The 16,915-nt window shown below is 40.8% G+C and overlaps 1 protein-coding gene across 5 annotated transcripts; it reads left to right on the top strand.

The window, feature by feature from the left end:
• The first annotated feature begins 566 nt into the window (after positions 1–566).
• Positions 567–15,707, top strand: dmpk (DM1 protein kinase). Of its 5 annotated transcripts, none has more exons than XM_084028309.1 (17): positions 567–616; positions 927–1,540; positions 6,929–7,020; positions 8,032–8,115; positions 8,298–8,393; positions 8,670–8,818; positions 9,098–9,191; positions 9,597–9,794; positions 10,054–10,302; positions 10,493–10,572; positions 10,676–10,787; positions 12,527–12,672; positions 12,988–13,079; positions 14,146–14,198; positions 14,308–14,325; positions 14,463–14,537; positions 14,844–15,707. In XM_084028309.1, exons 2-17 carry the CDS (start codon positions 1,375–1,377, stop codon positions 14,943–14,945), a joined length of 1,806 nt encoding a protein of 601 aa, XP_083884435.1. In that variant the 5' UTR covers positions 567–616; positions 927–1,374; the 3' UTR covers positions 14,946–15,707. The 5 variants fall into 5 exon arrangements, with proteins under 5 accessions (XP_083884435.1, XP_083884436.1, XP_083884434.1 ...); XM_084028310.1 differs by lacking the exon at positions 567–616 and adding an exon at positions 670–784; XM_084028308.1 differs by lacking the exon at positions 567–616 and having other exon boundaries at positions 834–1,540.
• Positions 15,708–16,915: the final 1,208 nt, after the last annotated feature.

The following is a 16,915-nucleotide window of genomic DNA, read 5'->3' as shown; positions in this document are numbered from 1 at the left end:
CAGCACTTTCTCTAAATACTGTTTGGACCACACACCGCTGTATGGGAGTCAATATTCATAGAAGTAATGGAGCATCTATTTATCCACAGTGGTCCTCTACAGCCGACAGACAAATTTCTGATAAAATAGTTATTAGCACTCATAAATATTAATGATGCAATTTATAACAATATTATAACACATTATAAGGCACTTAATAATGAATAATAAGGTAATAATTGCTGGTCACTCACTGACAAGGATCATAGTGTATTATAGTGGTCAAGTGAAATATATCATTAAATCTATGCATCTCAAAACAAAAACAACAACATACACTTTCTCTTGTCTTCATAACTGATAACTTTCTCCGCCACATGTGATCTTGAACACCAAGACTCATAGACTCCAGTCATAGACCAGTTTGAGAAAAACACAATAACGACTCACATGGAAGGTGCCAGCAGCAATAGTTTAATGCTGAAGATGCAGCGCTGAAATTGAGATTATGAAGTTTAAGGCGGTGCTGTGTGGCAGCTGTATTTATAAAGAGAGAAGAGGAAGGAGGCTGTTCACTCAGTAAGAACAGAACAGAAAAGTCGGGGAGGAGAGAGAGAAGAGAGCTACGCCGCAGTTGGTGAGAGGAAATTATCTACTGCATCCTTGACAGAGAGGGAGAGCTGAGTGAGGCAAAAAAAAAAAAAACAAGGGAAGTAAAAGAGATCCCGGGACAGTTGGCAAAATAAGAGATTTGCGCTCTTCAAAACAAGACAGAGTGTTACAGCAACAGCTAGAAGTGATTCGGGTCAGTAGTTCCTGTTTCTGTGACGGAGGGGGAAAAAGGGTAGAAAAGCAAACAAGAAGCGGAAAGACAAAATGAAAGACTGATAGCCGGAAAAAGGAAAAGAGGTTTTGTTTCAGATCATGTACATGCTTCTCTCTATTAGGTCTGAAAGTCTGGAGGACGTTGGATAGAGGGAGTGGGGAGAGAGGGAGACTCAAACACCAAAAAAGGTCTGGAGTCAGAGCTGGAGCGACTACAGACTTGACAGATGCTGCACAGCCACGAGGTGAGACGGATAGAGAGACAGACAGAGACAGAAGAGGGGACAGGACACATAAACACAAACAGGACAGAGACAACACAAAGTCACAGTAAACTAGACACTGGAAACTAGTGGTGGGGTTCCAAAAAGACTTCCAGAGGGGGTGTGGGACTGAGTGGTTGGGTGGGGTGGTACAGTCCAGAGAAGACAGTGGGGGAGGACGGTTACTGTAAATGTGATTCCCAAGAGACCAAGCAGAACCAACAAACCCAGAGGAGAAGAGTCCAACGCACCATGGACAGCAGGGATTCACCCCAATTCTGAACAGAACGCTCATCCACCGGGCGCCATGTCGACGGGCCCTGGCCTTGGTGCACCTGACCTGGCCGAGGGCCCCCTGAGCACCGGACCTGTTGGGCTCCAGACCCTTTTGGACCTACTTGTGGGTGTCTATCAGGAGTTCTACTCTACGCCCTTCGCAAGGGAGAAGTACGTCTCTGGTTTCCTGCAATGGGGTGAGTGTTGTTCTCTTATGTCTAGGTGTGTGTTTGTGTGCGTGTGTTTAATTGAATTAGTAACATGCTGAGCTGAAGTCATAGAACATCCCATTAGTGGTTGCAAAAATCCAAAATGGCGACAGCCAAAATAACCCAACTATGTGGGTTATTTTTATCTTCGTACAGAGAGGCTTTATTGATCTCTCTTCAGATTGTGACTGGTGTTCAACATTGTTCATGAAATTAAAGGCAGGATAGCATTTATTTTATGATATAAATGTTCCTTATCGCACTTGTTACACAAAGTGTGATCAGAGTGTGGATGAAGCATTAAGTTGTTAAATGTTACTCATGTATTCTTTCTCTCTCTGCTTTGTTACATTACTACTCCCCTGATAGTCTTTACTTCATACAGAAGTGGCCGCGATGGCAACGGTAAAAAGGGCCGCCACCTTGAACATCCTGCTACATTGATTTGAATGGGAATAGTCCGTTCTACTCCTTATTTATTTCTATGAGACAAACACAAGTTCACATGAACTCCATCACTCATAAACTGTCTCAGAGTTAACACGTGAAGTCCACTTCGTTCACCTGTTCAAGAACGGAATTCCTATGCAGAACGGAAGCATTCAAAATAAATACAACCACGTCACCTCTGGTGTGTAGATACAGCATCCACTGTAATCATTGTGAATGACATTCAAATTAGATTCTTCAGCTCAGGTTTCGAGCATTTGTGATGATGGTTTTGTTTAATTTTGTTGTTGTCCAATGAGCTCCACGAATTGTCGATGTTTGATTCGTTCCTCATCACCATTTAAGTTGTCTTCGACAGATTGTCCTCCTTTCTCTAATTATACGACGGTCAGACAGAGTTGAGACAAACTCATCATACAAAGAATAAAGCAGGTTCCTTTGCTGGTCATGGTGAAAAAAAAACAATGCCAAACAACCAAATAGATAATAAAATCAAAGGGACAATGCTAGTCTATCACACAGCGTTGATTAGAAGTGAAGTCCGCTGCTCTTACTCCAACCCCTGCACTTTGCTATTAAATGTCATTAATTAATCTAAATTCACACTGGATTCCGTTTAAAGACGGACTGACTGGCAAGGTCGACATTTTCCAGGGATTAATGTGCCATGAAAGCGCCGGGCACCACAATCTAAAATGAGCAACAGCCGACCACAAGGTCATGCCTTTCTGCCGTCCCTCAGGAACCTTCCAGAGACTTTTCAGCTGGAGTCACACCACCAAGAAAACTGTGACTTCATAACAGATGTTCTGTCGAGAAAACACAAGATTTACTGCTCACAATCAGTGGTGGGTTATTTCAGATGGTGTCTTCCTGCCATACTGAACACCTCCGTATAATGTATGCTCTACTGTAAAATACTTCATCATCACCTTTCAGCCCATCCATCCTCCCTCGTTGGTGTTGTCATGCATGTGACTCTTTGTATCTACTCTATTGTCCCGTCATAGTTCTCATGTGTCCCCAGGATCCAAATTTAACTCCAGCACATGTCCAGAGATGAGGATCAAGTGTCACAGTTGACCGAGGACCGCTGCCGTGTCTCAAGTTCCTGTTCCTTCACTTTTCTTTTTGTTTCTTTTGTCTTTGACTTTTTTTGCAACTTGCTCACTGGACAAGGAAGCCAAATAAACAATTTGATAGAAAACTAGTGATTTCACAACGATTAACGGAGAATAGGGAATATCCCAATGGCACCGTCTCTGAAATACGGAGGAGACACCGGCCTCCTCTACCCAGTACTAGCAAACGTCCAGTCACAGGTTAATACGATGGATGAACTCAGAAACAGGAAGAGGATAAAGACTGCAAGCTTGTGGTTTTCACTTAACCCTCAACCATAAACTGTATATAAGAACTGGATGTAATCATCGTGATGTCACATATTGATTTGTGGAAAATGGTTTTGAAGCCTCGAGTTCGGCATGTTGGCTATTGCCATCTTGGATTTCCTTACTGGATCTGGATCCATCTGGATTCTGGTGTGAAGCTGTTACTTAAGTTAGTCTCCTAATTCAAAGTCAACTTTACAGCTGTTGAAGTGTTGAAGTCATCTTAGTAGCTAATTACATTGGTAGCAACAATCACAATGTAGCCCTGCCCCTAAAGCATCCTCTGCTTTATGGACTGTTTGATTCTTAATGGACCATAATTTACTAAATGATCATCATGCTGGATTGAAGAAGACATGAAACTAGAGATTGAGACCATAAAGTCATGTCAACAATGTTTACTGATATAAATATATAATAAATGAAGTAAGAAGTACGATTATTTTCTCTTCTATACAATCTGACTTATTTTGCAACCAGGGGAGTCGCCCCCTGATGGCCAGCAGAGATATTGCAAGTTTAAGGCACTTCAGTATTGGCTTCAATTTTCAGAAACGAGGTTCTGGACCCTTTGATGCCAGGCACAACTGTTGCTCTCATCCTCAGCACACTGTCACACATGTACCTAAGACTTTCACACCATCGTACTGTAAACTGATCTGGCACAAAAAACAAATCTCTTAATAACTGTAATTAATTATAATCCCCATAATCTTGTTACTGCAACATTGGTGGTATCTCACCATGCACATAGTTTTGGCGTTTTTAATTTTCTGTCTTATTTCTGCCTCCAGTACGGAATGTTCTAGTCTGGTCTGGTCTGATCAGTCATCAACATGTGCAGACATATGATATGATTGCAATGCGCGTCAGCTAGTGTCTCACTGTTCCATGTCTCATTCAGAACTGTGCCTTACTGTCCTACTTTACCACATCTATATGCTGGAGATTAATTATGGAAATGACGCTCCAACTTCTAAACTGACTGTTCACCAACACAGCTGATTCATTTTTTTTATTATTCCACCTCTTTGCTCTGTCGTTCTTCATGAAGAAGGGGGGGTCATTTCCATTCAAGATGACAGGAAGCTGGCAGAGAGGTTGGCAGAGCACTTAGGGTGATATTGTTGAATAAACACATGCAGGCACAAAGACAGGATATACGCACATACTGTATATACAGATATGCACACGCATTGTTCCATGGGCTCTGCTGTCTTTTGGTAGGATACAACTTTCCTGCCGCTCAGCACCAATTGCAAACTAATGTATATTGTGCGATTTCGGTGCATACTGCTTAAACATTTCAGAAAACTCCATAATACATCCGTTACATGAGACACAATGATTTATACGGTTATGTAATGTAGAGTCAAAGGTTCACAAAGGTCAGCGTGATCTGTAGAGCAACAAAATGAATGCTGTCCATTCATCAGTCTATTTCTACAGTATGTGATCACAGTCGTCTGTGACTCAGCACAAAATAGGTCACATGACTGTCTACTGACAGTGTATGTTGCTGTGGAAGCAAAGAAGCAAAGAAGCAAAGAAGAGAGATAAGCTTTTTAATTTTACCAGCCACTCAATACTTAATACTCAAGTTTAAACAACACTGATTTCCCACCATTTAAATATTTTATTTTATAAAGTATGTATCTGAATGTATTGGTTCTGTATTCACCTCTTTGACATTTAAATATGACATTTTTCAAGTGAAATTTTGGATTGAATTTGGCTGATATTCTATTATGTCAAACTCAAACCTAAATATTCTAGTTGAAAAAGAAAATCAAACAAATTTGAGCAACCTTAATACATTTGTATTTATATTATTATGAAACTTGCACTTTTGCATCTGGATTTTGTAATATTGGAAATAATATGTATTCAAATTCAGCTTTTGAAATTGTAAATCGTTTATTTTCATATTTTTTCAAAAAGATGTTGGTGGTGCTTACATCTCAATATTAAATATTCAGTGGCTGTTAACATTCAAATATCTCTTTCTTTTACTTGCTTACATATCTTTGTCAAGGAAAACGTTTGTATCCTTCAGTAAACTGAGGTGACGGTGAATCTGTGTTTGTCTGAAGTCTCTCTTACATTCCTCTCAGTGAGTGAGGAGGTGGGGAAAGAAAATAAAAATAAAGGGCTGGAAAACTTTCCTCAATTCATAGCTGCTATTTTAAGCTTCACATAGCAACTCTGATTCAGACAGTTGCTGTGTTGAAGAGGAGCTCCCTTTATGGCAAATATCATCCTCTGTTCAGATGAAAGGACACAGAGCAGCAACATGAATGTGTTCACGTGTGGTTATTAGAGAGCTAAAAATATATAACATCTAAACAGAAAGAAAATTCAGAGATTATAGCATCCAGAAGGTCAGATTTGACCTTGAGTTTAAAAACACTAAATCAGGGTCAGAATAGTCAACTCTTTCTCCTACAAAACAACGTCCCCATACAATTCAACTTCACATTTACGTTTCAAGGGACTATTGTTTTTTTTCTGGACCTAACAGTCACAATTTGAAACAGGAAGGCAACCTCCAGTTCTGAAAAGGGAAGCCAAATCTGAAGTTCCTTGCATTCTCTCTGCTGGCCTTAGGGGGCGACTCCTCTGGTTGCAAAAATAAGTCAGATTGCATGGAAGTCTGAGACAATCCCCCTACTTCTCCCTGGATTCATTACATCAGTAAACATTGTAAACATGAGTTTATGGTCTCAATCTCTAGTTTCAAGTCTCCGTCAATACAGCATGTAGTTCATTTAGTAAATTATGGGCGACCTCGTGATTGATACCAATCAATTACTTCGCTGTAAAGTTGACCTTGAAATATGAAGCAAACTTTGTGAGGCTAGATGGATCCAGATCCAGTAAGGTTGCTGCTAGGGGTGCCACTCTGCCGCTTGTGTTGATCCAGATAGGAAATGAGAACATAATCAAATGTTAAACAATATATTTATTGATGCAATAAATGCAATATTTACATTACTTCTAACTGAATGTTTCTAGTTTGATTTCTTGATTTATGTATTTTAATGTGTTTAATCTTGGCATCAGACATTCAAACAGATATTCAAGCATGAGGGTTTTCCAGTAGATCAACTCAACTTCTGTTTGTTGAATCATATTTTTAAGAGAAGGCGGATCAATTTCTTTCAGCTAAATATACTTTGGAATAGCCTGTTAAAGTTTTGAGTTTTTCATTTGTTGCCTGCCATGTATTTATTTATTGAATAGTGGGCACTTAATTTTAAGTTAATCTAAAAAAAGAAAAACTTTAAAACCGCGTCTTTGAAATTGTCTCATGGAAAAAATACCCACTTAAACTACTTCAGAGTCAAATATTTCAGAGGTCAACAGAGGGTTTTCCACTTTACTATTCAGTTGCTTAAAGATGTTAAAGTCCTTCCATCCTAAAATGTACAAAACATCACCATTACCACATCCAACTCTCTTGGTCCAGAAAAACTCAATTCTTTCTAAAGCATTATTACTGACAAATATTGTCCTTTTCCTCCTCCAATGACAGCGGAGCCCCTCGTGAAGCAGGTGAGAAGGACTCGCATTAAAAGAGAAGACTTTGACATCGTGAAGGTGATCGGCCGGGGCACATTCAGTGAGGTGAGCAGGACTGGAGCTGAATTTTTAATATTGTGTCTGCAATCAGAATGGTTTGATGAAGTATTAATTGACACAACACTTTTTTTTAAATTATTTTTACTATTCTTTCTCTTTATATTGGGCAATGGCATGGTATTTTTGTTAATCATTTGTATCTGAACGTTACAGCATTGGAGCTGCACATTAAATACCTTTTTAAACCCCAGAGATTTAGCTGAAGTGTTTCTCATCTCAAAATTATTTAAAAATCCTCTAGACGGTGAAAGAAATGTGCAGGTGTAGAGATCAGTGTCTCATTGCATATAGCTAGTGTATAATTACAATCACAGCACAGGTTATTCTCTCTTTAATGCGAAAAAATACACCAAATGAAATTAAATCTGGTGAATCAGTGTTATTGACTAATTATCTGCTGATAGGAATGCGCTTTCCTACATTGGGACAAGAGTGTGTGGCTGAAGCATTAAGTTGTTCAGTTTTACTCATTTATGGGCTGGCTATTCAGCTAGCTAACTTGCTATTTCCACGCTACAGTTACAGAACATTAAAAGGACCACTTGAACTGCTGGGCTTGGTCTACATTACACAGTTTTTGACATACTGGTCATGATGGCCCTTTACATGAGCTTATGCTAATAGCTAATGCTAATCACTAGTGTGCTGGCTATTATTATGAAAGTGCTGTAAATATCTGTTATAATGACAAAATCCAAACTCTTATAAACATTTGTTTACAAGGCTGAGAAATGTGTATGCTAGCGATTATCATTAGCAATTAGCAAAAAGCAATTCCCAGGCTATAAATTATATTTCCATAGAACTAAAGTACAGTTTCACGTTCCAACCATTACTGCATTCATTGTATATGTATAACACAATATGTAAAATTCAAATACTTTGATTTAAGGTCCAAATTTTAACATTTAAGTGCAATCAACAACACAACTAATAAAAAATGGTTTGGGGCTTTACTTAATTATCCTCATGACACATATCTTTTAACTATCGCAGGTTGTCGTGGCAAGGATGCGAAGCACCCAACAAGTGTATGCACTGAAGATCATGAATAAGTGGGACATGCTGAGACGAGGAGAGGTATACAAACAAAGAATATGAGCAGTTTTCTTACCGCAAGTGTTGTCCTGAGATGGAAGACAAATTCAGGCTCTTTGATTTAAACTGGATGTCCTTCAGCTGTTTGTGATTCAGCGTGACAACTATTTGGCTTTCTACTTGTGGCTTTTTTCCAGTTGTTCTCTTGTTGGTGTCTTCCACAGACAGCATGTTATCAGGAGGAGAGGGAGGTTTTACTGAGGGGTGACAGACGCTGGATCACAGAGTTGCACTATGCCTTTCAAGATGACAACTATCTGGTGTGTATTAATCAAATCTGTCTCCTGTTAAATGATGCTTCCATATGAATAAACAACATTCTCAATTAAGTTAAGTAATTCATCGCAAAATCTGTTTTCCTTGGAATGTAATATACAATGTAGTTTAGTTGTGTGGGAACATTTTAGGAGATGTTGGTATTAACATGGTCAGTCAGGTAAAGGTTTTGTACAAATGTGTCCTGTTCATCTATAGCATGCACTGTAACTAAAGTTCTGCTGCCAATTTCCTCACTCATCCCCCACCTCCTCCCTCAGTACCTGGTGATGGATTACTATGTAGGGGGAGACCTGCTGACTCTGCTCAGTAAGTTTGGAGACCGGATCCCTGAGGAAATGGCTCAGTTCTACTTGGCTGAGATGGTCATGGCCATTGACTCTATCCACAGACTGGGTTATGTACACAGGTAGATGATTCTTCTTTATGGCATGGTATTCATATTGTTTTGATTAACATATTTGTTTCAGAGAGTTTCCAGAGAAATTGTAACAAGTATAAACATTGGTTTTCATATGGTTCAAATACAACTTGTCTGAGTAATAAGCTTAAACCCAAAACATAACATGCACTCTGTCCTGGAACTGTGACCTAGATAGAAAACCCTGCAAACAACCTGTTGTTTTTGATTAGTACAATCTGACCTTAAGAGATGACAATGACCTCCTCTACCACACGTCTTACACAGAGACATTAAACCTGACAATGTCCTGCTGACTGCTGATGGACACATCAGACTGGGGGACTTTGGTTCCTGTCTGAGGCTCCTAGAGGATGGGATGGTGAGAGTTTACACTTTTATACAAGTTTCACACCGGCGATCCGTGTTTAAACATTTCTTCACATCAGCGGTAGTTTCACACAAAAAAAAAACAAATATTTGAAAAATGGGTCTTAACCTTTCAACCCAGTCTCACGGCTGATTGTGAAACAGTGACTAAATCATATATAGTGATAAGTCTACGGGTAAACAAACTAAAGCAGATTTCATGTTGGTTTTATTGTCTAAAACTAATGTTGGTTGGCTGAAAAAAGGCATGAAATATACTTTCATGTTTGATCAATCCATGTATACAAATCAATAGATTCAAATTTTGCACCTGTTTCACAAACAGCATGAGACTTTGTCGGACCTTGAAGCTTTATTTGTTCATGAAAATCCACCCTCACCTACTGATTTCCTGCAGGTTCACTCGTCCCTAGGAGTCGGGACCCCTGACTATTTGTCTCCAGAGATATTAAGAGCAGTAGAGGGAAGTGGAGGTTACGGTCCTGAATGTGACTGGTGGGCTCTAGGTATCTGTGCCTATGAGATGATGCAGGGGACCACACCCTTCTATGCAGAGACCATCACTGAAACATATTCCAAGATCATTCACTTTCAGGTACATAAATATTCTTTCAGTATTCATATACGTCAAACTGGCAGATCAGTCAGTAAACAACAAAATACCACAGCTTGTTAGTAAAAATGGTGCAGAATTGTCTGTTACTGATGGAATTCCAAGAGATACTGGGATCAATATGCTTTATCTTTATGTTTAGCAGTATGAGCACTCAAAGTAGTACAGCAGTAACACTACTTGGGATATCAGAAGAAGTGACGTAAACACCAGGCATTAACAGTTATTTTTTTATCTGCAGGACTATTTTGAGTTCCCTCCTTCTGGCCCTGAGATTTCAGACAAGGCTCGTTCCTTCATCACCGGGCTCATCTGTGAGAGGGAAGTCCGTCTGGGGAACAAAGGCTCCAGTGACTTCAGGAGCCATCCCTTCTTCTGTGGACTAGACTGGGGTTCCCTACATAAGCTCCCTGCCCCCTTCCTGCCTGAAGTATCTAATCCAACTGACACCTCCAACTTTGACATTCTGGATGACTGTCTCGGTGAACTGGTATCATCTTCAGAGAATGTTACTCTTCATGGCATGCACTTATGATGGTCCCTAAGTCTATTTCACGTTAAAAGAGCAAGCAAAAAATCAGCCTTAGAAACGTTAAATAGTGTGGCTCCAGGCTAAATGTTTGCAGCTTCTAACAAAATAACACCAGCTGGTGGTTATTAACATCTGCTGTGTTCTGCAGGAGACGCTGTCTGACGTAATGGACAGAGCTCCTATTGGAATACACTTGGCTTTTGTTGGATACTCCTACACCGCTACATGGTAAACTTCAATTCATGCTTACATGTACATCCAATGATTGTACCTGACTTTGATATAAGTCTTCTGGGTATTGTTTAATTGGTCTCTTTTTTTTTTTTCATAGTCAGACTGGTGCAATCGACCGCAGTCAAGACATAATGATGCAAATTGACCACAGAAGGCTCAGGGACTGGGAAAGTCTTTACACACCGGAGAAACTGGCAAGACATCATAAAGTATGTGCATATCAGAACTTCCATTGGTACATTCGTCAGGTACAGATACAGCCACTGAGAATTTTGGCCTTCTCAGGCTTTTTGTGTGACCCCCTGTTCCCAGCCAGTTAGAGCCACTGGAAGTCTCCCACGCTCCTCCTGTTACCTGACTGGGTGTGCTTATATGACACTGCAAATACACATTCAGTTAACTGCCAGGTGTCACCTTGAGATGGGCTTCCTTCATAAAACACATAAACCAACTGAAATACACTGAAGAATCATGCTTCTTTGTTTAGGCCATGGTTTGCACTGTATGTTTCCCAGACTTACAGTATTCACAAGAATTTGTATAATGATTGCTGTCCCTCAGTTATCAATAGTTATTATTCACATATTTGAACAGTGTAAACCATTGTGAATTGGAACTAACTACATTTAGTCAAGTACTTCACTTAAGTTTGAGGTAGTTTTACTAAGTAGTATTTTCCATTTTATGCTACTTGTACACATTACATCTCAAAGGCAAATACTTTTGACACACTCTGTCACAACACATATTCTTCATTTTCATCATTCTCATTGTCTTTGTGTTTCCTGTTTTATTTTGTTATTTGTTACTTATAAATTATATAAACCATAAGTATTCTGTCTGTTGTTTTCACTTGGTCTTTGTACCTTTGTTTCTAGCTTTACAGCATTCTTCTTTGTGTCAGTTTACTCAACCTTTTTTAACCTAATTTTCTTGGACCTTGATTTTTACCTCAACCTTGCCTCCTTTGTTATACTTGCCACATGGACTACCCGCAAACACACTCATCTGGTTGGACGGAAAGCAGGAAGCATTTGCTGTCACATGAAAGGAAATGCTGGAATATATTGACACCATATTTCAACTGGGAGCATAGCTTTCTGTGGCTGCTAGCAACTTGGGTAGTTAGGTGTTGGGAATTTCACTGTCGTCTCCCCAGCCTGATGCCCCCCAGAGACACCATCTGCAGTTGCTACTGCAGCATGACATGTGATATCTCTAGCCTTTGTGGGCTCTTGCCAATGCGTCTACTAACCTTTACTTGATCAGGATCAGTGTGGTTGAGTCGATGTTATGTCGCAGGGCGGGCATTCATCGAGCTGCGCCCACTGTACCCCTAGAGTCCAGTAGGGTGTGGAGCCTGTGTGAGTTCCAATGAAGGTTACAGAGTACAGGTGGATCCCTCTCCCATGGCCCCCTCACTCCTATGCCGACTGGCTGAAGTGGTTGTAGGATAGTTTAGCAGTGGCCTTACTGTGGGGTCCACATACGCGTAGGCATGTCTAGATTGGTCTATGCTTGCTTGGCTATGCATCCTAATAATTGGAGGGGAGTATTACCATAGAGTCCAGTAGTGAGCTCCACTTGTGCCCATAGATCTGCAGTAACCTTCATTATATCTTACCCTGTCATTCATTTATCACTTGTATTGCTTAAAATGTCATGCAGTTCTGTTGAATGACGCATCTCTTTGAGCTTTCATGGACACAATAGAAGGTATAATCAGTAACTAGGCATGTGTCTCCCTCTGAATATCACTCCCTATACTAAGCTGGTACCATGGAGGGTCCCAATGGGACACACCGTTGCTCTGCCTGGGCCCCGTCACAGACCAGCTGATAATTCTAGGTGGTTGTAAATGTATATGCAGCCTTTATAAGAGAGCTATGCATTTTCATGTGATTACCCTTGTTGTGCTGGACCTGATCTTCCCTTGGTTTGAATTCAGAGCCAGCAGTGGCAGCTCACAGACATTCTACCAGACGACCTGGTCACTCAGGAGGGAGGCCCTGCTGCATCCACCTACACCACCACAGAGGAGGAAGAGGAGGAGGCGACTGACCAAATATCAGCACTTGATGAAGACTTGCAGAGGTATCAATTACATAATCAGGTTTAGGTAACAAAACTACATTGTTAGGCCCCTTCTTACCCAAACATAATGACCATTCAATCAGCTGGTAACAACTGGGTCCTGTATCACATTGACTGGATCTGTGTTCATGAGAAATGATTACTGTTCCTTAACTGAAAAAAGAACAGGTATAGTTGAATAAGTCATTATCCTCCAAAAAAAGACAGGTATCCATTGCAGTGACACTACATCATCCAGCCTAGTCGAAAAAATAACATAAAAAAGAAGATGTGATGAAGGCTGTAATACTCAGTGTTTCCCTCTGTATCCACCAGACAAGCAGCAGAGAGGAGATATTGTGAGCTGGAGAAAGAAATGGAAAGATTGAAGGGGGAGATGCAAGACTGGAGAGCCCCCAAGGAGACAGGCAAGGGATCAACACGCCTGCTTCTTCATCACACCATCATCTTCATCATCTTCTGCTCCTCTCTGCTTCACTTCATATTGTATGCAATTATGCTATGGCGCATAGTTCAACACAGTCTCACAGCAGTTTGTGTAATCGTCACGAAATTGAAATGGACATTTTCCATGTTTTTCATGTCACAAATTTCAAAGTAATTTATTCAACTGGGAAGTATTGTTCATGTCTGCATCTTATTTTCTTTCCTGTCAGTTGGGACGACATTACGCTACACAGTCATGTGGATGCATTTAATTCATGTTCCACCATGGAAAAGGACCTCAATTGACATTACATTAACACATTTTTAGGGCATTGCAAGGGCATGCAATATTAAACGCCATACAGAGGTAGACATGTGGCTTTTGTTTTCATTTTGTCAAATAGAACCCGGATGATTGAAAACATTTTGAACTTTTGTTTTCAGAATGACAGGTATTTCAGTAACATGACCTCATCACACAGACATCCACACAAGCCATGGACTACTTTAGAGTCCTGAGTTGCTGAAGAACAACATAAATGTGAGGAGGAATGAGCTCCACTCTGAATAAACACAGTGCTGGCAGCATCTGCTTATATTGGAGGCCTCAGTCAGAACATGGTGATAAATACCCGCTCTAAGAATAGCCTTGGTATTCACTAACTTGGATGCCCGTTTCCATAAATCAACAGTGTCATGAGCTTTTAAAGGGGCAGCAATGAGTGTCTTTGTGCTGCTGGACTAATGAGTGATGGTGTTATGAATTATGACCATGATTCCATGTGGACAAAAAGCACGTCCCTCGCTCCATGTGTGATGAAAAAAAACACTTACTTCACTTGACTCACTGCTTTCTCCATTGCTTCCTCTCTCCCTCCTTTCACACCTCTTCATCATCACAAATATGTGCTGGTTTTTGTTCCATTTCTTTTGTGTTACTGCAAATCTGGCTGGCCAGCACTACACCCATGGGCTGAATGCCTGCAGCGCAGCCGCCGCCGCCGCTCATCATGGGCTCTGATGTTCCTCTCTCTCCTCCAATCACAGCACTGAGTATCTGCCCTGCTCTGCCTGCCCACTGTGTGGACGCACCAGGGGATGTAAGCCTATCTTTGATCCACTTTCGTATTCTCCTTCTCTGGCTGACATGGAAACAAAAGCACTTGTCAAACAGCATGTAACCTCTTCGATTCTCTAATTCATTTGCAGAAGCTCTTCAGTTGCTGCGTAAGTAAGGCCAGGCTTGTTAATATGCAAACAGACACTTTCTGTATCACATTACATGCATGCTCGAAATTAATAATCCAACGTATGTTTCTACAAAGCTGCTATCTGTTCACTGGTCTTATGTGAATGTGTTACAGAGGGAGAGAGCGCCCCCAGCCTGCCATTACCCACTAGTGATTTCTCTCCATCGTCACCTGCTCCTGTTCCACAGGGTACAGAAAAATAAAACACTCATCCATCAATTAAGAGTCAGGTGATGTTGGTTTATGAATGCAATATTGATGTTTTTATTTCATCATCAGTGGCAGAAGAAGTATTATCTTTTTTTGCTCAAAAATGAAAGTAGGCCACAACACAGTGATACATCATTTTATAAGCAGCATTTCATTATTTATTTTTGGTGTTACATAAAATCAGACAACACATATTTGAAGAAATAATAAATTCAGTGTATGATTTGATTTCAAACCAAACCAAAGAAATGACCATTGGTGTGCTCTGTTGTTGTTTCCCTTCAGGTCCGCCTGCCACAGGTGAAGAGTGAGTCATACCTGCTGGTGTGTGCAGAGGGGGAGGATCTCCAAGCCTGGGAGAGACACTGTTGTACTGAGCTCTCCTGAATGCACTTTAAAGGTGGCACATGTTGACCTCTCCCACTATAATGGGACAAAGGACTGAGTCCCTGCTCTCCGTAGCCTCCTAAAACACTTCTAATGAGATCTGCTGAGGGTGTCAGTACTGAACCAGACTTTCCAACTGATGTGATGACTAAGGCAAGTCCTACTGGGAGCTAATGAGGAAGAAACGACCTGGCCTGCTGACCCGACTGAATAGAGATGCACTTTCAGAGTTCAGAGCACAGTGAGAGAACCTCTCACTTTAATGTGTGACAATGATGATAATGTTTGAGTGACACAGGGAGGGGCCAGAAACTCTTGTGTATCACGTATGTGCACCTTGGGGTGGTTTGTTCTTGCGTTACACTACTATAGGGATGTGCTTGCTGTGCCTGTTTTAGTATTCAAAAGTTTCTGTATTGTAAAGGCTTCGGTGCGTTCACACCAAACGCAATTCTGACTGCAGGATCATTTGTGTTTGTTTGCATCACTCGCATTAGACGCGCTGGAGAGGAGATGGGGCTTACCTCTATGCAGACACCAGGTTTCATCAATCATGGCTGAAAAAACGACTATTGCTGTTTTGTACATGATGTGAAGTCCCAGATACACCAGGGAAACAAACAGTGTCCTGTCAGCGTCCATAGTTCATAACGTCATCCAGACAATTTTGCTATATTTAACCGATTAAACAGATAAAAAGCATGCTGAAATAACTACATAATGATGGTGATTTGTGAAAATTCTGAATTTGTGATACTTTGTTAGGTCTGTCTGCAAGACGACAAGCAAACAACTTTTAAAATGCTTGTTTTCTGAATGGAGTCTGGATTGATGGGTGCTAGGCTATGCTCACATTGTAGCTGCTCCATCAACACTCCAAGTTAGATCATCTAAATATAAATGTGGCAGCAAAATTGTTGTTTGAACCTGAACCTGAAATCTGGATTCTCCACATGGTCTGGTCTGGTCTCTGGACTTATATGAGCTACTATCATACAGCTCTGGGTGACATTGGGACCAGGTTTATATTTGGTGGTGCTCAAAAGCCAATGTTCTGTCTACTGGCCATCAGTAAACGTAGAAAATGACCTTACTTCCCACTTGATTTATGTTTTTTATTTGAACATTGTAAACATGACCTTATGGTCTCAATCTCTAGTTTCAAGCCTTTTTCAATACAGCATGATGTTCATTTAGTAAATTATGGTCTATTTAGAGTCAAACAGACCATAAATCAGGGGATGCTTTAGGGCGGGGCTACCTGGTGATTGCCAGGTCGCTACCACGCAGTTAGCAACTAAAATGACTTCAACACTTAGCTGTGAAATTGACCTTAAACTATGAAGCTAACTTTGTTAACAGCTTCACATCAGAATCCAGATGGATCCAGATCCAGTAAGGTTGCTGCTTGGGGTGCAGCTCTGCTGCATGTGTTCATCAGATTCACCTGTTGCTCCTCCACAGTCCAAATATGGTAACTTCCTTCACTGATTGCAAAAGTTCCATGATGGCTCCAAATTGAGGCTCCAACGCTGTAGTCCACAAACCATAAAACATATACAGTCTATGGTTTTTACACAGCAGTAACCTGTGAGATTACTGGTACTGCATCGTGTTAGAGCCCATAGCCGATAGCCCAAATCAATCTCTCAAGTTGATATCGCTCAAGATGGTGGTTCTCCTAGCCCTGATGTGTTGGTCTCACCGTCTTGCCTTTCTGTTGGAGAGGATGGAAGCGTGGCCAAATCCCTCATTTACACCTGAAGTATTTCACTCCTTTAAATGTAGGATCGTTTCTCTCATCAGGATGAGACAGATAGTGTCTCACCAACTCTGCATTGTTTCAGTATGTTGTATGCATGTAAAAGGAGGATGTATCAGCTGTTTGTCCATCACAGAGATCACACACTTATCCTCATCCTTGGCCCTCCTCAGAGGGACGATAGTGGCAGACATATGTGTCCTTTCAT

Source organism: Eutrigla gurnardus (genome assembly GCF_963514095.1).
Source record: "Eutrigla gurnardus genome assembly, chromosome: 15".
In the NCBI taxonomy this organism is placed as follows: Eukaryota; Metazoa; Chordata; class Actinopteri; order Perciformes; family Triglidae; genus Eutrigla; species Eutrigla gurnardus.
The sequence above is the reverse complement of the archived record's forward strand: the minus strand, read 5'-3'. Positions and strand labels throughout refer to the sequence as shown.